The sequence below is a fragment of the Protopterus annectens genome, chromosome 8.part0 (assembly GCF_019279795.1).
Source record: "Protopterus annectens isolate FY-2018-M chromosome 8.part0, PAN1.0, whole genome shotgun sequence".
NCBI lineage: Eukaryota > Metazoa > Chordata > Ceratodontiformes > Protopteridae > Protopterus > Protopterus annectens.
This window is the reverse complement of record NC_056741.1, coordinates 888193495-888219501: the sequence shown is the minus strand read 5'-3', so window position 1 is coordinate 888219501 and position 26007 is coordinate 888193495. Positions and strand designations below refer to the sequence as shown.

The 26007-nt window shown below is 45.7% G+C and overlaps 1 protein-coding gene across 6 annotated transcripts in view; it reads left to right on the top strand.

The window, feature by feature from the left end:
- The window catches only part of LOC122809137 (plasma membrane calcium-transporting ATPase 3), a 4021470-nt gene that overhangs the window by 2030037 nt on the left and 1965426 nt on the right, over positions 1-26007 (top strand). For 4 of the 6 annotated variants that reach the window (XM_044080406.1, XM_044080412.1, XM_044080407.1 and 1 more), the window contains one exon: positions 5807-5848. The exons of the other annotated variants lie outside the window; for them this stretch is intronic. In XM_044080406.1, the coding sequence (XP_043936341.1) occupies positions 5807-5848 (42 nt within the window). The remainder of the gene's footprint in view (positions 1-5806; positions 5849-26007) is intronic. 6 annotated transcript variants of the gene reach the window in all.

Here is a 26007-nt window from a genome sequence, read left to right as displayed (position 1 = left end):
GTGTAACTCTGGTTCCAAGGTTGTCCTTCTCGGTTCCGGGCTTCGATCCCTTTTCGGGTGGGCCAGCTTTCCAGGAGATGAAGAGGGCCCTTGCCTCCGCAAGCACACAGATGATTCCCTCGGCGATGGAGTGCCATACATTTACCCCCTCTGATATGCAGCTGACACAGTCCACCACATCAGGACATCGAGCACAAGAGCCTCATGATACCCTACCACAGGGCGCTCTCTCTTCTGAGTCCTCTTCGGATGTTCCCGCCGAGCAGGTACCACGCAAGAGATCGTGCAAGAGGAAGCATGTGGACTCCCCCGAAGAGTCCCTCATGGAAGATACGGACTACGATGAGGGGGAGGGGTCCCCACAGTCGCCCCCTGATGATGTCTCCTTCAGAGACATACTAGAAACCTTGAAACAGTGGGGAGGCTGGAAGAATACCAACCCCTCCTCTGAGGAGTCTGTTTTCTTGCAGGCTTTTTGTGCTCAACCCTCTACTTCTTGGGTGACCCTGCCTGCAGAGGAACTAGTCCAACTCGTCATGCAGCGCGCATGGAAGAGTCCTGATACCGTTGAACCAATTCCCTGGAGACCAGACAAAATTCTGTCCCTGAAAGAAGAAAGTCCACACTGATCCAAAGGCCTACCGGTAGATGCTCTTGTGGTGGCGGTGGCCACTAAGAAAGAGCTTGCCAAGGAGAGCCATACTGTCCACCCCTAAACAGGGAGTCTCGGGTGATGGACATGTTATGGAAGTGAGCGTTTGCCTCATCGACCTTTGCCACTCAGTCCTTGAATTACTTGGCACACTTTACCAGGCTCCAGAGAGGCCTAGTCTCGGAACTCTCCAGAATCTTAGCAGGAGCAGTCTCTGATGAGGTACGCGACAAAGTTGCCTCACAGCTTGCAACCCTGGACTCTGTATCCAACCCATCCATGCGGTTAATCTCTCACACTACTGAAGGGGCGGCTAGAGCTGTGGGTTCAGGGGTTGTCATGAGACGTCATGCCTGGATGTACCTTTGTGACTTTGCGACCATTTTAAGTCTTCTTTTCTTAATGTTCCAGTGGAAGCTTCTTCCCTCTTTGGCCCAAATTTGAAAGACACGTTAGCCAGGTGTGAAAAGGATGGCAAGACCCTGTCTGCCATGGGCGTGCATTTTTCCACACCCCCCCCCCAGTGATCCTTCTCTAGGAATCAGAGGAGTGGAAAGATATGGCACAAGAAATCCCAGGGTTCTTTCCATGACACACGTGGTGGGTTTACCCCCCCAGGGCAGAGGGGGTAACTCATCTGGAAGACACCCCTACAGAGGCAGAGAGGGTCCATGCAACCAGGGGTGCAGAGACTCTTTCTCTGGATAGCCCTACCAACGCTCCTGAAGAGCGGCCTGATTGCTTTCCTCTGGAAGCAGTCGGGGGACGTTTCTGTCTGCACCCCCCTGCCTGGCAAACAATAACCACAGATTCTTGGGTGCAGAATATAATCACCAGAGGTTATCACATACCCTTCAATATTTGCCCAAAGCCATTAAGGCACATTCCTGATGTTCCACCCAGTCAAAGGAAAGCAACAGCTCAAGAAATACAAAATCTGTTTAAAAAAAAGAGTCATCCAAGCAGTCCCACCACACCAAATAGGATCCGGATTTTACTCGAGGTGCTTTTTAGTGCCAAAAAAGACAGGGGACTGGAGACCGATTCTGAACAAATTTGTCAGCCAAACAAAATTCCAGATGGTCACAGTTCAGTCTATCCTACCCTTCCTGGAGAAAGACAATTTGATGTGCTCAATAGATCTTCAGGATGCATATTACCACATAAAAATGGACAAATGCTTCATAAGATTCCTTCACTTCTGGCTGGGAGCCAAGCATTATCAATTCCGGGAGATGCCCTTTAGACTTTGTATGGCCCCCTGAGTGTTCACGAAAGGCATGGTAGTGGTAACAGCTCACCCGAGACTGAAGGATTCCAAGTGTTTCCATACTTAGATGATTGGCTCCTTACCGTTCCCACAAAGCGTCTACTGGTTACAGCCTTACATTACACTCTAAAACTAGCAAAATACCTAGGAATCCCAGTCAACAAGGAGAAATGCAAGTTGACTCCTTCTCAAACCCTGGCATTCAATGGCGCAACTTTCAATACTCAGTCTTGCCTAGTCTCCCTTCCAGGTCACAGATTAGAAAGACTGAGGTCCTAACTCCGGGTGATACTCTCTCAAGACAAAGTTCCAGCTTAGGCTGTCCTCCAACTTCTAGGATCAATGGCAGCATTAATTACAATAGTTCCTCTGGCGAGACTGCACATGAGACTTCTTCAGTGGCTCCTATTAACACAGTGGTCCCCTCTGAATCACCCTATGTACTTTCATATCTGCATTACAAACCAATGCAAACAAGATTTACCTTTGTGGATGAAGCCAGAAAAAGACCTATGGAAGTCGCCCTTTCTCTCCATCTCAGCTCAAGGTCATAGTGACCATTGACACTTCCCTGATAGGGCGTGGGTTGGGGGGCACTTCCTGGGAAAGACAGTCCAAGGCACTTGGTCCCCTCTGGAGGCCAATCTGCATATCAATGTTCTAGAATGGAGGGCGGTGCTTCTAGCATTACAACCTTTCAATCTGCCCTCCCATCAGGGACAATTGCTATGCAGTCCCACAACATGTTGGCGGTCTGGCATATCAACAAACAAGGGGGAACCAAGTCCTACCCGTTGTGTCGAGAGGCCATGAGAATTTGGCAATGGGCAACAGCTTCCAGCTGCTTTCTGATAGCAGTGCACATTCTCGGGGATTCCAACGTGATTGCAAACAAATTGAACAGATGCATCCTCCTGCCTCACGAGTGGTCCCTCAATTCAACCATAGTGGCGAAGATCTTCAGCTGCTGGAGCCAGCCTTGCTGTGACCTATTCACCTCTCCAGCAAATCACAAATGCAACAGCTACTTTGCCCTAATTCCCCCACAGGGTGAGTCCCTGAGGGATGCTATAATACAAGATTGGCCCACGGGACTTTTTTATGTTTTCCCTCCCCTTCCCCTGATCCCACAATTTCTAAAGAAGGCCCTTCAGTTGAGAAGCAGAGTAATCCTCATTGCACCCTACTGGCCCTGACAAATTTGGTTCCCTTTCCTTTGGCCTCACCTCGTACACCAACCATGGATTCTGGATCCAACTCCAGAATTACTGTCGCAACCGCAGGGACTGATACATCCAAACATGTCCAGTCTCAAGCTGACAGCTTGATTTCTCCACTTCCAGTAATTGCCAAGCAGAATAGCCTTACCTCCCCTGTATGAAACATTCTTCTGGCTTCACACAAACAATCCACCAGTAAAATGTATCTTAGCAAATGGAAGAGATTCCTTATTTGGTCTCAACAGAAAGAACTAGACCCTTGCTCAGCACCAGTTAGTATGGTATTGGATTATTTGTCAAGCCTTATTCATTCAGGAGTGGCAGCCTCCACTATTTGAGTACATCTGACTATTATCTCAAACTTCCACAATGGATTCCAAGACTCACCCTTAATTTCCCATTATCTCTGTAAAACGTTCTTGAAACAGGTCTCGTACACCAGACCACCCTTTAAAGAACCAATCGAACCTTGGAGTTTGACACTAGTACAGCAATTCCTGACACAATCACCTTTTTAACCTGTTGTCACTTGCAATATAAGATCTTATCTTGGAGATCCCTATTTTTAGTGGCCACCACCTCAGCAAGACTCATATCCGAACTTCAGGCCTTGTGCATAAAATGCCCTTATATGGTCTTTCATAAGGGCAGAGTATCACTCCGGACTAACCCTTCCTTTCTGCCCAAAGTTATTTCAGAATTGACTATTAATCAGACAATTGACCTACCAGTCTTTTTTCCAAACTTCTCAAATAAAAGAGAATACTGTCTTCATTTACTGGATGTACACAGACAGTTATGATTTTACCTAGACAGAACTAGATCAGTACGTAAATCAGACCAGTTATTTCTTTCCTATTCAGGACCAAGTTTGGGAAACTGTTTCTAAGGTAACTTTATCTAAGTGATTGAGAAATTGTATATGCTTTATCTACCAACGTAATAAAATTCCTCTACCAAGCAAGTTCAAAGCACACTCAACCAGATCAGTGGCGACTTCTGCTGGTTTTCATTCAAGGGCTTCAATGGATGATATATGTGCAGCTGCAACATGAGCTACCCCTCATACCTTTATCACTCATTACAAATTGGATTTGGTCTCCAGAGGGAAAGCATCCTTTGGTTCAATGGTACTCAGGAACATCCTTCCATAGGGCCTCCTAAGGCATAAGGTAGCTAGAGACTCTGTCCCATCAGTAAGGAATGAATGAAGATTAACAACATCAGATAAAGAAGTTATGTTCTTACCATAACGTTCCATCTGTGTTGTTGATCTTCATTCATTCATTATGTCCCACCATCCTTCCCCCTCCAAGGGGCTCCTGGAGGTTCAGATTTTGTCCAAATCCCACATTAGGGGACCTGCTCAGAAAACGCCTCTGCTTTCTTTATCATGGGCAAACTCGATCCGAGGTAACAGGGAGAAGGGCACTATGGGGAAAGCTTAGCTCAAGAGTTTTTTTGGCTGGCACAAGCTTGTTATAAGGCCAACTCAGTTCCGAGGACGGAACCAATGCCCATCATTAATTAATGAATGAAGATCAACAACACAGATGGAACGTTATGGTAAGAACATAACTTCTTTTTCACTTGCCAAGTTATCAAATGGAAAATAAATATAATTCATAAATAAATTCCAAAGTTCACAATTTAGTATGTGTACAATTAAACAAATTGAGTCAATACAAACTGTATAAAAGCAGTTTGTTATGCTGTATTCAAACCTTAGGAGCTTTTACACATCACTTGTAAACACAACATGCAAGCTGAATGTAAGAACCTGTACATTTGCGGAAGAATGGAATTCACTCCACATCACTTAGCACTGGCCATGTCTGTTGCGACAAGAACTTTGCGTATTTATTGTTATGGCCAAAGGAGGCTGCTGATATGGCTGTGTTGATTAAGGGGAGGAGACACGAGGATAAACTGAGAGAAAATTATCTCATGGCGAAAACAGATAGAAGGGGATATTACTGGTACGATCAAATATAAATGAGATATGCAGTCAGAAAATGTTTTGTGGAGGGTAAATTTCCTTAGTGGTGTTTACCAGTATTTTTATACTGACTGTCCATTTTTTTAATATACAGATGATTTGTAAGTACAGTTTCAGAATCATGAAGTATGCCTGCCACACAAAAGTATTGAAAATCTTATTGCTCAACTTGCTAATTTTATATGTAGAGACATTCTTTGACATTATGGTAAGTATGGAACTATACTATAGTATATTGATAACACAAAATAGCTTGGCACTTTATGTATATATTTAATTTCTGGACATGGCATGGGAGTGGACATTTTTCATGTTCCCATTTATAAATGAAAATAATGCAAGTATACACTACATATTGTTGCTTTTAACAGAAAATATTTCTGAAATACTTAAGTCCTTATAGTTGCTTAAATTTACATAGAAATTGTGCAAGGATCTAGATAGCTGAAAAATACTATATCCAGTTTCAGAACATTTTCCAGTTTGCGTTAGAATTATAAAAAAAATAGATTCCCATCACTTTCTATAGTGTTGGGGATTACAGTAATTAATGTTTACATGTTTGTGTTTTGTTTGTATTGTACAGTTGTGTATATTGCCATTGTGTTGTGTCACTGTGTTGTCAGTTTTTATGTGTTGTGTTTGTCATTCCTTTCTCATTATAGGCAAGCAGCAAGATGGGGCAGTGGAGAATAATCAGAACAAAGGTAATGTAAAATACCACTAACAGTTAATACTTTGGTGTGATGCTTAATCTGTCTGAAATCTTTGTTTGATAACATTTGTAAATCATTTCAGTAATTAATGTTTGTGAAAGTGATACTATGATGACAGCTAGCTTTGTTCACAACCGGAATCAAGCCTTATTAATGTTAAGGTATGTTTCACCAGAAATCTGGCATACAGAGAGTCTGCTAGAAATAAATGTGTCCTCTTAAGTCATACAAGCATGCCTGCAGACATGTACACTGCAAATGTCTATACTTAGTAAATAGGTCATAACAGCAATGTTACATTGAGGTAGTAGACTTGTCATTTTTGATGCTGAGAACAATTTTATATATTGTTTAAGACGTTGTCGGATAGTAGAAAGGCAACATAGACTGCATAGCCATGCCCTTGAATACTTCTTACAGGAATAGTCGGTCCATTATCTGTTGTGATACTTTGGAAGGATAGTGGGAGGACCACTGTAACTTAGGCATTGCAAGAACTGAAGGTATATATTTCTTGATTTCGTATCATATTCTACCTATACAGTTGTTCAAGACTGTTGCATGTACCTGGAGCTTCTCCCCCCAGGCCTTCACTGTAAATGGCTTTATATTTGTATGTTTTGTATCTATGTATGTATATAAATTGGAACTCTGGAAATGAGCCTGCCTGTACAATTTAATTTAATTGTTACATGTACTTGGAGCTTTTCTTCCCGGGCCTCCACTGAAAATGTGCTCTTACAGCCCAGTGGACTATCCTGGTAATCAAATGCCAATAAATAAATAAATATCCTTCATGGGTTAAAGAAAAAGATCTTAAGGAGGCTGTAGTACTAACACCAAAGAATTATGACTTGTCTGTTGCCTATCTTTCCTTCTTAAAGAGCTCCCAGATCATTATAGCAGTATGCCTCTTTTACCTCACAAGTCAGGGAAGAAGTAAGTAGCTTGGATATATGCAGTAGTTAGGAATCATATGCAGTAAATGTAAAAGAAAGAATTGTGCTGCTCTTTTTGTTACAGAAATCACTGAGGACCTGTGACACATTTCCATATTTCATTAACCCTCAACATCTTTACATATGCCTTTAGATTTTTTAATACAGTTTTGTTTTTTTTTTAATTTTTTTTTTTTTTTGTGGGGGAGGGGGGACTTTATATAGCTCTTTACTTTGTCATTAGACTGAAATCATTAATGACCTCACAGCAGTTTGTGTTTTCACTTTAAATATTATCAAAAACAGATGAGATTATTTCATGCTCCACTTTCTCAGGTCTTGTTTTACTATGGTAGTTCTGCTAAGCCTATGACATGTCAACAGCCTAAGCTGCCACCATATAGGCAACTGGTACGGGCTTGTGTATGAGCAAACTGAAAGATGTAAACAAATATATATTTTTGTATAAAAAATATTTCAGGGTTAGCATCCTGTAAACTCTGTGGTGCATTTTAATCACTTACATCATCTTAGCAGATATATCAATAATGTAGGCCTCTGACCCTCTGCTTGGTATCTTGCTATCTTTTTGACATTTTCATTGGTGACTAAGGCGAAACTGGGATGAGATCATCTTACTAAAGGGCAAATTTAAATTACAGTCTCTTCTCAGACATAGTCCTGTTTTTAACTTATATGGCGAGGTCTCTGTTGCCTCAAGGTAATGGACTACATACTTTAAAAAAAAATTAAGTGGCATGGTTTCTAACAAAATAGTTACATTTCTGTCAGTAGCCACAGAAACCTGAGCTTGAATGTGACTGATATTTACTTGGTGTGGGACGTAATGGAGAATCTAGTTGCAGTGTTCCTTTCCCTTCTGAGCGGAAAGGTGAGAGCATGGATTGATGGCACCAAGCCTAAATAATTGCTGAAATACAGACTTCCTAAAAGTAGGTACATCTTAAGCATTTAGTGCTGAATATATTTCAGTGTAATTATACACCATTTTATCCTTTGCGGATCAAGGAAGATAATGATAACTTATTGCTATGGTTCTTTGACTCTATGATACTCATTATTATTAGCTGAGGTGATGTGGCTAGGCTGTGCTTAGTGTCAGCCTCACAAGTTTCTTCATAATGCCAGAGTGAGAATTCCAGTTCTGGAGGTGAGCCAAGATATCTGCTGGTGGCAGCTCCCTGGGCCAAAAGTAGAACAAATGCATTGAGTTTATTAGGTGGGTGGGAAATCATGAAGCGTATATACAATGTGAAGAAGTTAAGAGCTGAATGCCAAAGTCTGCATGTAGGAAGTTCCTGGTGAAAGAAGAAATAGTTTGCCATATTTAAAAAAAATGATGAAGATTTCTTTCATTAGTAAACCAGCTCTGTGATTTAGTGGCATGAAACCCTGACTATGATCCAGGCAACCTGCATTCACCAAGTGGCTTGAACAGTGAAGGGGTTGGCAAGGGGGAGAGACAGAGGCAGAAAGACAGCAATGGCAAGGCTATGCTTGCTCATCTCTCTCTCTTTGCTTCTCTTTCTGTCTCTTTGGGAAGAGGAGGAAGATCATGGAATACTTTCTGGAAGTCATGTTGCTACCCTGTTGATAGTTGAAACTGGAGATCAAGGAGATCATTGCAACTGGTACAGATGCATGGGCAGGGACATATATGTTTATGTTGTTGAGAAGATGGAGATTAGCCCCTTCAAGATTGCAGTGCATGCCCTCTTGCAGTAAGCTAGCACACTGGGTTATGATTGCCCCAACTCTTCATGCCTACCTTCTTTCTGGTGTTCTGTTTGCTGGCTTGTGTGACTCTCTCTCTCTCTCTGTCTCTGATTTTGTACGTTTAATGACAACTATGCACATTTAAGCATGATGCAGTGTAATATTCAGTGGAAGCATTATGAGTCAGGTATTTTTATTTAGCTCAATGGTGAAGTTTTTAGGAGAGGCACAGGGATCTACAGAACTTTTATCAAGACACCTACAAAATGTATACAGTTAGTGGTCTTGCATTTGTGACTGCATGTTAAATTTGCATCATGCCTGCTACTGATCTTGCCTAACAAGTGGTTTAATATAGCATAATACATTAATAGCAGGGCATTAGGTGGAACATTTTGGTATACCAGCTATTGAGTGATATCAGAATAAAAGGTAATTATTCAGACCTTCAGAGTCGGCATTTGTGCTACTGTTTTAGCACAAGGCTTCAGCAGAGCTGCTGAAGCAGCAGATGATAGGCAGCTAGGAATATATCCTGGCCTAATCTTTTAGTGAACATTTAGAGATGCAAGACATAGTCATAGACAGAAGGCATGGGTAATGCTAATACAGGCAACAAGGAGCACAAAAAAACAAAACTATGTTTAGCCACTTTTCTCAAATTGACGTCTCAACTAGGGCAGTCATAAATGTGGTAGTAATGCATCATTTCAACCAAATAGCTCCTGAAAAGAAATATCTTAAAGTATTGAAGTAATAAAAGGCTATCCCCAAATAGAGTAATTTGAAACAGAAAATTATTAACTTACAAAAAAATGTCTCTGTACAGAAAGTAGTCTCTTTGTGAAAGTACACTGGAGACTGCAGAGAGGCAAGCATCCAGTAAGGAAAATGGAAAGATGTAATGGGATCCTATCTCGCCTACATTCATAACTGATGGGTTCGGAGCCTATCCATCGGCTCCGACTCGGCCAACTAGTATACTAGAACGAAGTCTCTTATTGGCTGGGCTACCCTCTATCCCAGGATGCACCACACCTGCTTCCCCAGATCTCGTTTGCCGCTTTACAAGCTAGACGTGGTCTCGACTTGGCTGGAGCTAAGTGTATTTTTATTACTTTTCTGGTCTTTTGACCTGGGGTTTTCTTCATAAATTCAATCAACAGCTGTTTTAACAGCTATTCCGTGCATTGTTGAGTGTTATTGGTCAGTTTTATATCGGTTGGTATTCGGGCAAGGCCCGTTTAAGTTAGAGGGCCTTTGCCCTTCTTAGTTGAGTGAGTGTGTTGTCTATTTTACCCCTTTTCTTTTCCGGGCAAAGCCCGTTTAAGTTAGAGGGCTTTTGCCCGTTGTTGTGTTCCCTTGTTGTTGTTGTCTCCCCTGTGAGGTAAACCTTGTCTTCAGAGGGCTCGCACCGTTTTTTCTCGCGCTCTAACAGTTTTGGTCAGTACTGTCCTTGTGTGAAATTAGATTATTGGATAGGGTTATTCACACTAAAATGTCTAAAGAGCAGAAATCTGGGTTCAAAAAGTTCACTAGGTGCAATTATAAAATGTCTATCACCGACAGTCATGCTATTTGCGTGTATTGTTTAGGGCCAAAGCATTTGCAAGAGACATGTAGTGTGTGTCATGCTTTTTCTGCTAGGGTTCTTCAAGAACGAAAAAATAAATTGATCCTGAAGGGCCTTATTAAGCCCTCCTTTGAGGAAGCTTTGGCTTCATCTCCTGCTACTGCTTCTAAAAAGAAAAGGTCGTCGGCTCCGACCAGTCCGTCGGAGCCAACTGCTAAGAAGCATAAGTCGACCTCTTCTTCCTCGGCTCCACTGACTTCGGAGCCGAGGGTCGAAGGGTCTGCCTCGATGCCTCTTTCCTCGGCTCCATTAGTTTCGGAGCCGCAGGTTGGAACATCGAGAGGCGAATCACCTCCCTCGGTTCCATTGATCCCGGAGCCGGTGGAGGTGTGCAGCTCAGGCTCTTCCCCCTCGGCTCCGAAAGCTCCTTCGGCGCCGATCCTTATTCATGCTGTGTCGGAGCCGGCGCCGATAGTGTTGGAGCCCTTTCGGAGCCGTTCCCCTACCTTGTCTGAGCCGAGAGAGAAGTCGTCTCGACCCCTTTCTACTTCCTCTAAATCCTCCAAATTGTCTGATTAAGATTTGGATAGGGTTATTCAGAGGCTTTTCCAGTCTCCGGTTTTTGCAAAAATGGTCTCGGCTCCAGCCCATTCGGCCCCGGAGCCAATCCCCCCCTCGAAACTTTCGATTCCTCCTCCAACCTCCTCGAAGCCGTTGGAGTCGGTAATGGTGGAGCAAGGCAGAGCCGTACAGTCGGAACCAAGACCCCTTCGAGGTTTATCGGTTCCGACCATTGTTCCTACCCTGTCCTCGGGTTCAGGGTTCGGTACCGGGACTTCCTCAGCCGGGGCCAAGGGGAACATCTTGGAACTAGGTGCCTCGGTGCCTAGTCTCCCCCTCGGAGCATCGGCTGCGGGGATTCCTAGTGCCGTCGTGGTCTCTCAGCCAGTGACCTCCATGGAGTCTGGAGGTCCTGCCTTTGAGGCCATGAGGAGCGCGCTGGCCATGTCCTTGCCGGCTCAGCAGGTTTCCATCTCACTGTCCCTAGACCTGGAGACTGGTGCTTCTGGCGTACTGCAGTCCCATGACAGTAGGGCCTGAGGATACCCCCGTGGGGGGTTCCCTTCTTCCGGGGGGTCCGTCCGAAACCGCTTCGGATGAGCCTCCACGGAAGAAATTGTGCAAGAGGAAGCACGTAGACTCCCAAGATGAGTCTGTCACATCTGACACTGACCTCGATGATGCGGAGAGGTCCCCAAAATCATCTTCGGATGATGTCTCTTTCTCGGATATCCTTGAGATTCTGAGACAGAGAGGAGATTGGCAGGCCAAAACCCCTTCCACTGAGGAGTCAGTCTTCCTCAAGGCCTTCGGGGCCCACCCTCCGCCTCTTGGGTGTCTCCGCCCTTCGATGAATTACTTGATTTAATTTCTCGAAGGGCTTGGGAGCACCCTGACTCTGTGGAACCGGTGCCTGCAAGACCCAACAAATTCCTTTCAGCCCCCCCTCAAAAGGAATTTTTAACGAAAGGAGTTCCTGTAGATGCGATGGTGGTGGCATCTGCCACACAGCAGGACATGGCAGAGGCTTCAACGTCTATCCACCCTCCTAATAAGGATTCCAGGAGCATGGATAGGTACGGGAAGTGTACCCTTTCTTCAGCGGCCTTTACCTTACGGTCGCTGAATTACCTGTGTCATTTTACTAGGCTCCAAAGGGACCTCCTTAAAGAGCTAAGTGAGTCCCTCACAGGTAATCTACCTGAGGCGTTAGCCCACACTGTTGGCGCCCAGATGACTACCTTATCATCCATTGTGAACTCGTCCATGAGGCTCATCTCGTATGCGGCCGAGGGGGCGAGTAGAGCAGCGGGAACAGGCATGGCCCTCAGGAGACACGCCTGGTTACGCTTGTGTTCCTTTGCAGAGGCCTTCAAGTCTTCCTTCGCTGACACCCCTTTTGATGGGTCCTCTTTGTTTGGACCCAAGGTGAAGGACACACTGACTCGGTGCGAGCAGGAGGGCAAGACCTTGACTGCCGTTGGGGCCCATTTTTCTGCTCCCTCTAGGCCTTACCCCAAGGCCCAGAGAGGAGGGAAAATGTGGTTCAGGAAAACTCAGAGATCTTTCCCTACTCCACCCAGTGATTCCCCCCTCTAGAGGCAGGGGGGGGGATTCGGGAAGACGCCGCCCCAGAGGTGGCAGAGGCCCCCGTAACTCTGGAGACCGCGATTCCTTTCGTGGTTCCTCCTACGCTCAACGTCCCTGAGTTGGTGCCCGACTGTGCAGCTCCGGAGCCAGTCGGGGGTCGTTTTGCGGAACACCCACAAGCTTGGGGAGCTATTACCAGCAACCAGTGGGTGCTCCGGATTATTACCGGAGGCTATCTCATTCCCTTCATCAAGCCCCCCCTTCCCTTCAGGGAAATCCCGGACGTGCCACCCAGTCAGTGGGATCAAGCAGCAATAGAGGTTTCAAAGCTGCTAGAAAAAGGAGTCATCCAGCCTGTCCCCGCCGATCAGATCAGATCAGGAACTTACTCAAGACTATTTTTGGTGCCAAAAAAGACAGGGGACTTCAGGCCCATTTTGGACCTCAGTTCATTGAATCGCTTTGTGAAAAAGTCCAAATTCCAAATGATCACTCTTCAGTCCATTCTCCCACTATTGGAGAAGGATGTCTGGATGTGCTCCATAGATCTCAAGGATGCTTACTATCACATTTTGATAAGTCAAGAGTCCAGGAGTCATTTACACTTCCGCCTGGGAGACAGTCATTTCCAGTTTCGAGCACTGCCCTTTGGTCTCACCACAGCCCCCAGGTTGTTCACCAAGTGTCTGGCAGTGGTGACTGCTCACCTGAGAAGTCTAGGATTCCAAGTGTTTCCATACCTAGACGACTGGCTCCTTACGGCCACCTCCAAGCATCTACTAATTCAGGCGCTCATGGCCACAGTCAGCTTGGGCCGTTTCCTAGGAATCACTTTCAACTGGCAGAAATCTGTGCTACAGCCATCTCAGCGTATTACCTTTATAGGCGCAGAGTTAGACACAAAAAGGATGCGCGCCTTCTTACCGGCAGCAAGAATTCAGGTTTTGCAGAACCAAGTTCGATCCTGCCTCCCTCTATCAAGAGCTCCGGCCAATCTGATTCTGCAGGTATTGGGCTCGATGGCATCAACTATTCTCCTAGTCCCCTTAGCCAGACTGCACATGCGGGTGCTGCAATGGCTACTGTCGGTTCAATGGTCCTATCAGGAACTCCCCTTGAACCACTTGGTTATGATTACGGAAAGTTGCCGTCGAGATCTGCGTTGGTGGCTCCTCCGATCCAATCTCGACCAGGGGCGACCTTTTATCCTTCAGTCCCCCGTTGCCACTGTGACCACGGACGCCTCCCAGGTAGGGTGGGGGGGTCATTATCTGGACAGGTCTGTCCAAGGCACATGGCAACCCCAGGAAGCGCATTTGCACATCAATATCTTGGAAATGAGAGCGGTGCTACTGGTACTACAAGCTCTCCATCACGCTCTCCCGCAAGGTCTGATTGCTATCCTATCCGACAACATGTCGGTAGTTTGGTATATAAACAAGCAAGGTGGACCAGGTCGTACCCACTGTGCAGAGAAGCCATGAGACTTTGGCACTGGGCGGTAGCTACCAACCGCTTCCTAATGGCAACGCACATACCGGGGAAATCCAATGTGATTGCGGACAGACTAAGCAGGACTATCCTGTTACCCCACGAGTGGTCCCTCAACCAAAGCGTGGCTGCGAAAATCTTCGCCAACTGGGGTCTCCCTTGCTGCGACTTGTTTGCCAGCCCCCACAATGCGAAGTGCAGAGAGTTCTTCACTCTGACCCCCTCTCGGGGACAGATTCCCAGGGACGCTCTAACCCACATTTGGCCCCCCGGTCTCCTTTATGCCTTCCCTCCGGTTCCCCTCCTGCCGAGGGTGATACAGAAGGCAATTTACCTGGAGAGTGACATGATTTTGATTGCCCCGCACTGGCCTCGTCAGGTCTGGTTCCCCTTCCTTCGGAGGTATGCGGTGGAAGGTCCATGGTTTCTGGACCCGGTGCCAGACCTGTTGACTCATCAGTCAGGACAGTCTCACCCATCTCTCAGGTCCTTGAGGTTGGCTGCGTGGTTACTCCACTTCCATCCTTAGTCAGGGACAGTTCCCTCTCTCCGGAGGTTATCCACATTTTGTCTTCTTCTCACAAACCTTCCACTATCAAACTGTATTCCAGCAAATGGAAAAGGTTTGCCCTTTGGGCACAGCGATGAGGTATAGACCCTCTTACCACCCCAGTACCGGAGGTCTTGAATTTCCTGGCCTCTCTTTTTCAGTTGGGCTCCTCAGTTTCCACGATTAAGGTTCAACTAGCGGCCATCTCTAATTTTCATGTTTCTTTTGAACCTTCATTAATGGCAAACAAGCTTTGCAAGTCTTTCCTTAAAGGAGCGTGGCTCCTTAGGCCCCCAATATCTCATCCTGTCCCCCCTTGGGACCTAAATTTGGTCCTGGCTGCCTTAACTGCCCGCCCCTTTGAACCGGCAGCTACCTGTGATATGAAATTCCTGTCTTGGAAAACCGCTTTTTTAGTGGCCATAACTTCGGCCAAGCGGGTTTCAGAGCTTCAGGCTCTTTGTTCTAATCCTCCTTATTTGATTTTTCACAAACATAGAGTGTCCCTTAAATTAAATCCCTCTTTTTTACCAAAGGTAGCATCTTCTTTCTGCATTCAACAGTCTCTAGAGCTCCCTGTATTTTTTCCCGAATTCTCCAATAATGCAGAATATATCCTTCATCAGTTGGAAGTCCATAGACAACTGCGTTTTTATTTGAACAGGACTACTCAGACGCGGAAATCAAATCAACTGTTTGTGTCCTTTGCAATAAACAGGTTGGGTCAACCAGTGGCTAAAACCTCCATAGCCAAATGGATTAAAGATTGCATCTGTTTCATTTATTCGCAGGCTGACAAAGAGCCTCCTTTTCCAGTCAGGGCTCATTCTACCAGGGCAATGGCTACTTCTGTAGCATTTCACTCCAAATTATCAATAGATGATATTTGTGCTGCGGCTACCTGGACTTCTCCGCACACTTTCATTTCTCATTACAAACTAGATGTGGTTTCTCGAGGCAGGGCTTCCTTTGGTTCCACAGTTCTCAGGAGTGTTTTCCAATGAGCCACCCGGGATTTAGGTGCTAGGGACGCTGTCCCATCAGTTATGAATGTAGGCGAGATAGGATCCCATTACATCTTTTAGTTATGTACTTACCATAACTTCGGATGTATGGGATCCATCTCGCCTACATTCATACGACCCACCCTCCTTTCCCCCTTCCATTCGGATTTAGAGGAAATGTAGGTCGATTTGGAGATCTTCTCTTGAAGAACTTCAGTTGGTTGGAGTAACTGCTATTTTTCTGTGTTTGCATGTAAGTATGAAAGCGAACAAACAAGATCTGGGGAAGCAGGTGTGGTGCATCCTGGGATAGAGGTAGCCCAGCCAATAAGAGACTTCGTTCTAGTATACTAGTTGGCCGAGTCGGAGCCGATGGATCGGCTCCGAACCCATCAGTTATGAATGTAGGCGAGATGGATCCCATACATCCGAAGTTATGGTAAGTACATAACTAAAAGATGTTAAGTTGTCTATCTCGCCTTCATTCTTGCTGGATGGGTTCGGAGCCGACCTCGGCTCCGACTCGGCCACTCTAAAAGCTCGAGAGTTGGTTCCACCGGCTCGAGGCTCCCCTTATATCCCACAATGCTAGGCGAGAGTTACCTCAGATCTCGTTTGCCGCTACAGCTTCGAGGTTGGTTGCTTCTACCGGTTCCTGGTGAGTGTTAGCTTTTTCTTCTAAAAGTTACTCTTTTTACCCCTTTTTAAGTTAAATTCTTCTTAGATTAGTGTAGATTATAGAACTTTATCCCCGACCCTATTTTTCCCGTTTCTTTCTAAAAGAACCTTTGGTTCTTCCCTTGGGCCTTAGGCCTTCTCTTCCCTAAGGGAGTGTTTGTGTAGTTTACTATAATTTTGTACTTAAATTCTAGTATTATTACAAAATTATTATATTTTCTGACAGGGTATAACTGGGTGTTTGAGTGTGTGTTTGTGTACACCTGTCAGTTAGGCTATGTCTAAAGAAGCAAAGGTCTCCGGATTCAAGAAGTGTGATGCGTGCTGTCAGAAAATGTCTCTGACAGACGCTCACACTTCTTGTGTCTATTGTCTGGGGCCTTTGCACCTGCAGGACTCCTGTGCTGTTTGCCATGGCTTCAGCCCCAGGGTCCTGCAGGAAAGAAAAACAAGCTAATTCTGAGAGGCTTGTTGAAGCCAGAGGATTCCCTGTCTGTCTCAACAGGGAAGCCCTCTAAGGCATCGAGGTCTTGGCTCCGGCTTCTGAGCCGACACCTCAGGTTGTTCAACCTTTGCCTTTATGGGCTCGGGTGGGAGCCGATAAGACTCAGTCCACAGTTTCTGTGGCTTCCTCGGCTCCGGCCGGAGCCGGGGTTATCGAGTACCCGTGTCGGCTCCGACAAGATCTTGAGCCGACAACCAGAAAGAGGTCTAGGTCACCTTCTCTTGGCTCCGTTCATTCGGCTCCAGGATCTCCCCTGCTGTCTGAACGGAGCCAAAGGTCTCATTCCTCTAGGTCATCGAGGCTCTCCGATCATGACCTTCAGAGGGTGGTGAGTCGACTACTTAAGTCCGAGGCACTAGCCCAGATGCTTCAGAGCCCGACTCATCAGTCGGTGCCGGCCCCGGTCCATCAACTCTTTCCTCCTTCGACTCTCTTGAGTTCGGAGCCGGGTCGTGTCGGAACCGAGACTGTGGTCACTTCGGAGCCGAGACAATTGTCTTCGGCGCCGTCGTCGGCTCCGTTTTCTTCCTTGGAGGAATCTCGGCGCCGGACTTCCCTCGTCGGCTCCGAGGGGGTGAGTGGCATCGGACCCTTGTCCGACCCCCCTCTCCCTCTCGGTGCTTCGGCGCTGGTGAGTTCGGCTCCGACATCGGCCTCGGAGCCATCACTGTCGGTGCCGAGGGGTCCTTAGCTCCTCGGGCGGGGACCTCTGGCTCTGCCTGACAGGGGTGCATTCGAGGTCATGCGGAGTGTGTTAGAGCCTGGCTCTACTCCACAGTCGGCTCCGTCAGCCCCTCCTATGCTGCCTCAGGGTAAGTCGACTCACTCCCTCATCCCGGACCGCAGAGAGCCAGCTCCTCAGGAGCCCCCTTTGGGATTTCATCCTCTTCGAGGCCTCTCCTGATTTGGCAGAAGAGCCTCCTCGGAAGAGGAAGTGCAAGAGGAAGCACATTGACTCACCTGAGTCTATCACGTCGGACACAGATCTGGATGATTCTGAGGGTTCCCCGTTCCCCTTCTGAAGATGTCTCATTTGCAGACATTCTGGAGATCCTGAAACAGAGGGAAATTGGCCAGCCCTCAACCCTTCGGAGGACGAATCTGTGTATCTTGTGGCGTTTGGCTCTCGTCCTTCCACCTCCTGGGTGTCCCCTTCGACCCCCTCATGCAGGTGGTTGCTAAGAAGGCATGGACGGCTCCTGATTCAGTGGACCCCACTCCCAGGAGACCCTCCAAATTCATCACAGCTCCATCAGACAAGCAGTTTTTATCAAAAGGAGTTTCTGTGGATGCTATGGTGGTAGCTGCTGCCACAAAGAAGGAACTGGCTGATCCTTCAGTGCCTGTCCATCCACCTAACAAGGAATCTAGGTCCATGGATAGGTACGGGAAGCGGATGTTCTCCTCAGCGACATTTACCATGCGTTCGCTGAATTACCTGTGCCATTTCACTCGTCTTCAAAGGGACTTGATCAAGGAAGCGAGTGAAATGTTAAGGACCCTACAGCTGCGGGTTTCAAGAGAAAATGAACACGCAGCTGGCTACCCTAATTCCATATCCAACTCCTCCATGCCTCCTCTCTTATGCGGCCGATGGAGCGAGCAGAGCCGCAGGGACAGGGGTAGCCTTACGTAGGCACGCCTGGATGCGGCTATGCAACTTTGCGGAACCTTTCAAGACGTCTTTCACGAACTCCCCTTTTGATGGATCATCTCTCTTTGGTCCTCAAGTGAAAGAAACCCTGACTAGGTGCGAGACTGATGGCAAGACCCTTTCTGCCGTCGGAGTCCGTTTTTCGACTCCTTCTAGGCCTTACCCCAAAGGCCAGAAGGGTGGGAAGATGTGGTTCCGTAAACAATCTCAAGGGACTTCGCCTGGCGCACAGAGTCGCTTTCCTACCAAAGGCAGAGGTGGGAATAACAATGGTAGACGTCGCCCTAGGGGCAGGGGGGGTCCGCAGAACCAGGGCAATCGGGAAGCCTTTCCTGACAAGCCCTTTCAGCATCCCTGAGGTGTTGCCCGACTGCCCATCTTCGAGGCAGTCGGGGAAGATTGTCACTGTACCCAGAAGCCTGGCTATCCCTGACTCAAGACAAATGGGTACAGTCCATCATTTCGAAGGCTATTCTATCCCCTTTCTTCGTTTTCCAAATCAGTCAAAAATCCCTTCCAGATGTTCCACCCGCTCAAAGGGATATAGCAGCTTTGGAAATTTCAAAACTGCTTGCAAAAAGAGCAATTCAGTCAGTGCCAGCAGACCAGCAAGGATCCGGAATCTACTCAAGGTTCTTTTTAGTTCCAAAGAAAATAGGGGACTGGAGACCGATTTTGGATCTCAGTGTCTTGAACAAATCAGTCAAGAAAACAAGATTTCGGATGGTCACACTGCAATCCATTCTTCCCCTTTTGGGCAAAGGAAACTGGATGTGCTCCATAGACCTTCGGGATGCGTACTATCACATAAAGATGAACAGACGCTCCAGAAGATTCCTCCGCTTCAGGCTAGGAACCAGTCATTTTCAGTTCAGGGCCCTGCCCTTTGGTCTCACCACTGCCCCCCGGGTGTTTACCAAATGCATGGCAGTGGTAGCTTCTCACCTGAGACGACAAGGATTCCAGGTGTTTCCATATTTGGACGACTGGCTTCTCACAGCTCCCACCAAGCATCTCCTTTTGATGGCCAGAGATTATACTTTTCGCTTGTCAAAACTGGGTATTTCAATAAATTGCGAAAAGTCTGTTTTGTCGCCTTGTCGTACTATTACCTACATAGGCGCAAATTTAGATACTATAAACATGTCTGCAACGCTAACGAACCAAAGGATATCAGACATTCACAAATTGGTGTCACTTCTTCTCAACAACAACAGAGCCAAAGCCAGGTTAGTTCTAAAGGTGTTGGGAATCATGGCAGCGGCCATACCTCTCCTCCCATTGGCCAGATACCACATGCGGATCCTTCAGTGGATGCTATTTTCTCAATGGTCATACCAGGAACTTCCAATGTCTCACACCATTATGATCACGCAAGCGTGCAAAAAGCATCTCATGTGGTGGATGTCTTCCCCAGCTCCTGTCGGAAGACCATTTGTTCCACCTCCTCCGGTTGCTACTCTGACAACGGATGCCTCCCTGATCGGGTGGGGGGGGCATTATCAGGGCAGGACAGTCCAGGGCACATGGCAACCAAACGAATGCCACTTGCACATAAATGTTCTAGAGATGAGAGCAGTGCTTTTAGCGTTGCAAGCCCTTCAAGACTCTCTTCCCTTAGGAACGATTGCAATCCAGACAGACAACATGTCTGTAGTGTGGTACATCAACAAACAAGGCGGAACCAGATCATACCCCCTGTGTCGAGAAGCACTCAGACTGTGGCAATGGGCGATTTCTTCTCAGCGTTTTCTGATAGCAACGCACATCCCCGGGAAGTCCAATCACATTGCGGACAAGTTGAGCAGAGCTATACTCATGCCTCACGAGTGGTCTCTGAAAGACTCTGTATTGAGAGAGTTATTTCTCAAGTGGGGTCAGCCTTGCTGCGATCTTTTTGCTACTCCCCAAAACAGCAAGTGCAGAGAATACTTCACTCTATTCCCTTTACCAGGCCAACCCAGCAGGGACGCTCTAGTCCAAGTTTGGCCCCGGGGACTTCTGTATGCATTTCCTCCTTTCCCTCTGATCTCTCAAGTAATACAGAAAGCTATCGCTCAGAAGGCCTCATTGATCCTCATTGCTCCTTACTGGCCTCGACAAGTGTGGTTCCCCTTTCTACATCGTTTTCTCTTGGAGCGACCGTGGAGTCTGGACCTAGTTCCAGATCTTTTGATCCACCAATCGGGTCGGTTTCATCGCTCCCTCCCCTCTCTGAACCTCACTGCTTGGTTCCTCCAGTTCCAACCGTAGCCAGGCTTCCTCATTTATCTCACTCGGTTAGAGATATATTGATAGCTTCCCATAAATCTTCCACTCGAAAGATTTATTTGAGTAAGTGGAAACGCTTCTCATATTGGGCACAAGGCAAGGACATAGATCCTTTCACCGCTTCCATCCAACTAGTCCTTGATTTTCTTGCTGAACTCTTCCATGCAGGTTCATCTCCATCTACTCTTAAGGTTCAATTGGCAGCTATTTCTAATTTTCATGTGGGCATTTCTGAATCTGCCCTAATGTCCCACAAACTTTGCAAAGCCTTTTGAAAGGAGTTTTTCTTCTCAGACCTCCTATAAGAAATCCTCCTTCTCCTTGGGACCTAAATTTAGTTCTTGCTTCCTTGATTCTTTCCCCTTTCGAACCTGCAGCTTCATGTTCCTTGAAATTATTATCATGGAAAACTCTCTTTCTGGTGGCTATCACATCAGCTAGAAGAATTTCAGAACTTCAGGCACTCAGTTGTCGTTCTCCTTATCTTTTGTTCCATAAGGACAGAGTATCCTTACGAACTAACCCGTCCTTTTTGCCTAAGGTGGTTTCAACATCAAATCTAAACCAAAGCATTGACCTCTCTGTCTTTTTCCCAGAGTATTCAAATAGGTCTGAACAAAAATTACACTGCCTGGATGTTCATCGTCAATTAAGGTACTACTTGGACAGGACGAAACAATTCAGAAAATCTGATCAGCTGTTTGTCTCCTATGCGGAAAGCAGAAAGGGACTTCCAGTTTCAAAGGTATCATTATCCAGATGGCTAACATCTCTGATTACCCTTGTTTATGAGATTAGACACCAGAAACTGCCTAATAAACCTAAAGCCCATTCCACCAGAGCTTTGGCTACTTCTCTAGCCTTCCAAGACAGACTGCCTATTGACACCATTTGTGCAGCGGCTACTTGGGCTACTCCTCACACTTTTATTTCCCATTATAAGTTGGATTTAGCTTCTAGGCATAGAGCTAATTTTGGTTCCACTGTTCTCAGGAGTCTGTTCCGTTAGGCCACCCGGGACAAGGTGCTAGGGACGCGGTCCCATCCAGCAAGAATGAAGGCGAGATAGACAACTTAACATATAGAAGTTATGTTCTTACCATAACGTTCCATGTTAGTTGTCTTCTTCTCGCCTTCTTCTTGCGTCCCACCCTCCTTCCCCCTGGCCTGGACAGACCTAGAGGAGTTGTGATCGTGACCTCTCTTTCTACCACCTCTTTCTTAGTTATATGCTATTATGCATATTTCTTGTTTCAGGATGTAGGTCACCCTTCTTCTTCCTGTTGTTAGAGGTGGATTCTGTTTTACAGTTATACTGTTTCTGTTATAAGCTGGGGTTAGCTTACAAACGAGATCTGAGGTAACTCTCGCCTAGCATTGTGGGATATAAGGGGAGCCTCGAGCCGGTGGAACCAACTCTCGAGCTTTTAGAGTGGCCGAGTCGGAGCCGAGGTCGGCTCCGAACCCATCCAGCAAGAAGAAGGCGAGAAGAAGACAACTAACATGGAACGTTATGGTAAGAACATAACTTCTATTTCTTTCCCTGTACATAGGTGCAATAAGTACCAAGTATCTTATATGGGCACAGATACACAAAGTAGTAAAATGATATGGTCTGGAGAAAAAAAAAAGTTGCAGAAAATGTTTTTCTCCTTATATCAGTGTAATTAAAAACGGAAAATATTAATACTTGGAAATATACCCTTCAGAAAAAAAAAACATGGAGTACATTAGATAGTTGTCTGTGTGAAACACCTAAAGCCTGTACACAGTGTATCTGATCCTCATTGTGCTACTGTGCCCTTGTCTCTCTGAAATCCATCCTTTCCTTCCATTTGAGGCATTTTTTAGAGATTCGTGAGTTGTTTTCTCCTTTTGAGATGTCTGCTAATGAAACAGCCTTCTAAGGGGATTCAGCAGGGGCTGTATTATAATTGTCAGTCCTTGATGCATACATAGTGTGATCCAATTATACATTTAAGGATATGAATGTTAGCTAGCAAAGATTTTTCTTATAGCAAGTATGCAGTGACTAAAAACTTTGAATGTGAAGATTGTGGCCGGCCTAAGAACTGTTGTGCCATACTGTGATTGACTCTGCAGAGTATAGCTTATGTATGCATATGAGGTGGCATGTGCTTGAAAAGTCTCAGCACTGTTTACATGTTCCTTCCCCTCTTCCCCAGGTCACATACTAGCATCTACAACTCTCTCTCAAATCTCCAAGAACAAGTTCTCAAGTCATTACGCAAGGCCAAAAATAATACTTCATGGTGCCAGATAACATTCCGGGCTACCCACTAGTCAACCTGTCAGATCCCTCCCCCTGCAGTGGCTATTCAGTATCAGCGTTTGAATAGGCTTTGTCCTGGATGACTGGAGGACAGCAACACTCATCCCCTTACACAAGGGTGGGGTGTCAACTGACATGGGTATTTATAGACTTGTAAGCCTAACCAGTCTCATCTGTAAGGCTATGGAAAGGATCATTATGGAATTAATAAATAAGGACATAAAAAAACTAAAAACCCATAACCCAAGACAGCTTGATTTCTTCATGGGAGAGGTCCTGCCTATGTAACTTGGCTGTCTTCTTTCAGAAGGTCACTGAATCAGTAGATGAGAGCAGAACAGTATGCAGTGCATATCTAGACCTCACAAAGGCATTTGACACCATCCCACATTTATTCATAGTAAGTAAACTGTCCAAGTTAAATGTAAACCTTATGTAACTCATTGGATAGCAAACTGGCTCAGAAAGAGAACCCAAGAAATTAGGATGGGTGGTTTTACCTCCCCTAAAAGATCTGTCACTAGTTGTGTATTCCCAGGGTTCAGTCCCTGGGCCACTCCTCTTTGATATTTACTTCTGGGAAGTCAAAACAAATGTTCAGGATCTATGGTTGGCTAAGTCTGCAGATGGCTATAAACTTGGTGCCATCATAAACACCCGGGGCACACCAAGATCTTCCAAGAGAGCCTTGTCAATACCATGGACTAAATCTAAATGCCAGGAAATGTACAATAGTATCCTCTGGCAAGAAAGACCACCCTTGTTACTATCAAATTGACATCACAACCCTGAAAGTTAATCCCGTAGTCAGGGATCTGGGAATCTATGTAAACAATGAACTGTGCTTCAGTTATCACATGTTCACTACTGTAAGAAAATTCTTTTTCATCACATAGTTTATATATAAAGGTATGATATCCAGGTGTAGGGATGTAATCATTCAATTCTACTCAGCTCTCATAAGGGTGATCATTGAATATGATGCCCCTTTCAGTATCTTCCTGTCCAGACACTTCGCACAACTGCAGCAGCCACAGTGCTAAAAAAAAGGCCTAAGTCATAAAAACTATGCAGACCATCTAAATGTTTTGTCCCTCTTTTCAGTGACATACAGGCTACTGAGAGATAGCCTGTGCCTCTGGTATGGAGCCTCAACAGTCACGATCCTGTGAGACATATTACACTTTTGCAAGCTCAGTGGAGCATAAACACCCGATCAAGGGATATCACTTTCTTTTGCAACGTAAACAGGACATGTTGGAGAAATAAATATGTATCACAAAGATACCACTCCTATGGGACCATCTTCCACTCTGCATAAAGAAAAGCACTTATCTTATTCTATTCAAATGAATTTTGGATGACTCGACGGGAAAATCATAAATTCACCCTGGCTTAGGACCCATGTCCCTTACAGAATGGGGGAGCAGGTAATGTTCCAGCATATCCTGGTTTTGCCTACTGTAGGTTGTTCATACACAAAAATATAAGGGGTAAAAAGCTATCATGGGAATGTAAGGCTAGTCTTCAAATGATCTTCACAGATCAGCTATGAATTTATGAATGTATCAACATGGGTGGGGACAATAAAGGATGTTATAATGTAGAATCTGGATTACTGAAAGCCACAGAAAAATGCCATCAGGCTAGCCTGAGGAAGGCATTGAACTGATAAATGTAACATGGGGATTTTTTAGCAAAGAAAACTGCCTTCACATTCAGTTTATCAAGAAAATCTTGTGCTCTTCCACTTGGTGCCCTCCTGGCAGAAAGAATGCAGATATGAAAGTCTGAAGCAACATTCTGTTGGGAGTAGATATTTTGCCCTGAGGAATGAGACATTTAGACGTATGATAACACAGCCTTGATTTAGTTGTATAAAAAACCTGAAACTGTTTTAATCCTTTGGTCTATGATAATGAGCCATATTATGTATACATGGCATACACCAATATTATCCAAACTCCTCCAAAACAGAATAAGACATATTGCAAAGGACACATGGCCTAAAGTAATATAAAGAAACAATAGGTACCATATTGAAAGGTTAAGATGAAGGGGAGGGAGTGCCAGCTGTAGCCTCCATAGTTCATAGGTTCATAGGTAGGTACTAGGCTATCGGCCCTAGGGCCCATACAAGCCTAGCCAAAAAATGTACCCTGGCTTTCGCCACCCAAGAAATTTATTTTCCTGTGCCCCTGTCGAGCAGAGCCACAGAAGTGATCCCCGGGGTGAATTTCCCATTTCCCATCCAGTCATCAAGATTTTTCTTGAAGAGTGCTAATGAGGAGCTCTGTTTGACATAGATAGGTAGTCTATTCTGGTGTATGGGAAGTCTCTGGGACAGGAATCTATCCCTCCAGCATGTTCTGTTTATTGTGGTGACAAGGTTTAGGTCCCTAGAGCGTGTAGCTCAGAGGGATTGGGATTTCTTTAAGTGGAGCATGTCCAACAGCTGTGGGTTTGACATAGCTTTGTATGTTAGGCAGAGATCGCCCCTGAGTAGGTGATATGCAATGGAGTAAAGCTGTAGTTTTTGAGACGGTCTGCATAGGGCATCTGTTTGAGGCCAGTAATCTTCTTTGTGAGGTATTTCTGTGGTCTTTCCAGTTGTTGTAGATGTCTTGTGAGGTACATACCAAAAGGGGCATTGTACTCTATGATGGGTCTAATGAGTGATGAGTAGAGGGGAACAATGACCTCTTTTTTTCTGGATGAGAATCCTTTTGTGATGAGATGAGCCATGTAGAAGGATTTCCTGACCACTGTGGCGATGTGATTATCAAAGGAGAGACTACTGTCCACCTGTGTCCCAAGGTCTCTTATCACATTTTCGGCATTAAGTAGACTACCAGCTATGTGGTAGTTCATGGGTACAGAGTTTTTACCAAAGGGGATAACAATACACTTTTTGGCATTGAGCTTCAGGCCATGGCTTTGACACCAGGCATCTGTCTCAGTGAGGCCCTTTTGTAGTTTGTCCACATCGTTAGGAGTTTCAATTATGGCTCCTAGTTTGCAGTCATCTGCAAACTTTGTTAGCCAAAGACCTTCTGTGTTGGCCTGCACTTCAGAGAAGTAGATACCAAACAGGAGAGGACCCATAACTGAACCCTGTGGTACTCCACTTGTCACTGGTCTGATGTCGGATTTGGAATCCGCTACTTTCACAGTGTGGGTTCTGTCTTTGAGCCAGTTGGCAACCCATCTTGTGACATAGGGATTTATACCTAGTTTAGTGAGCTTATCTATAATTCCAGAGTGGGGGATGGTGTCGAAAGCCTTGGCGAGATCTAGATAAGCTG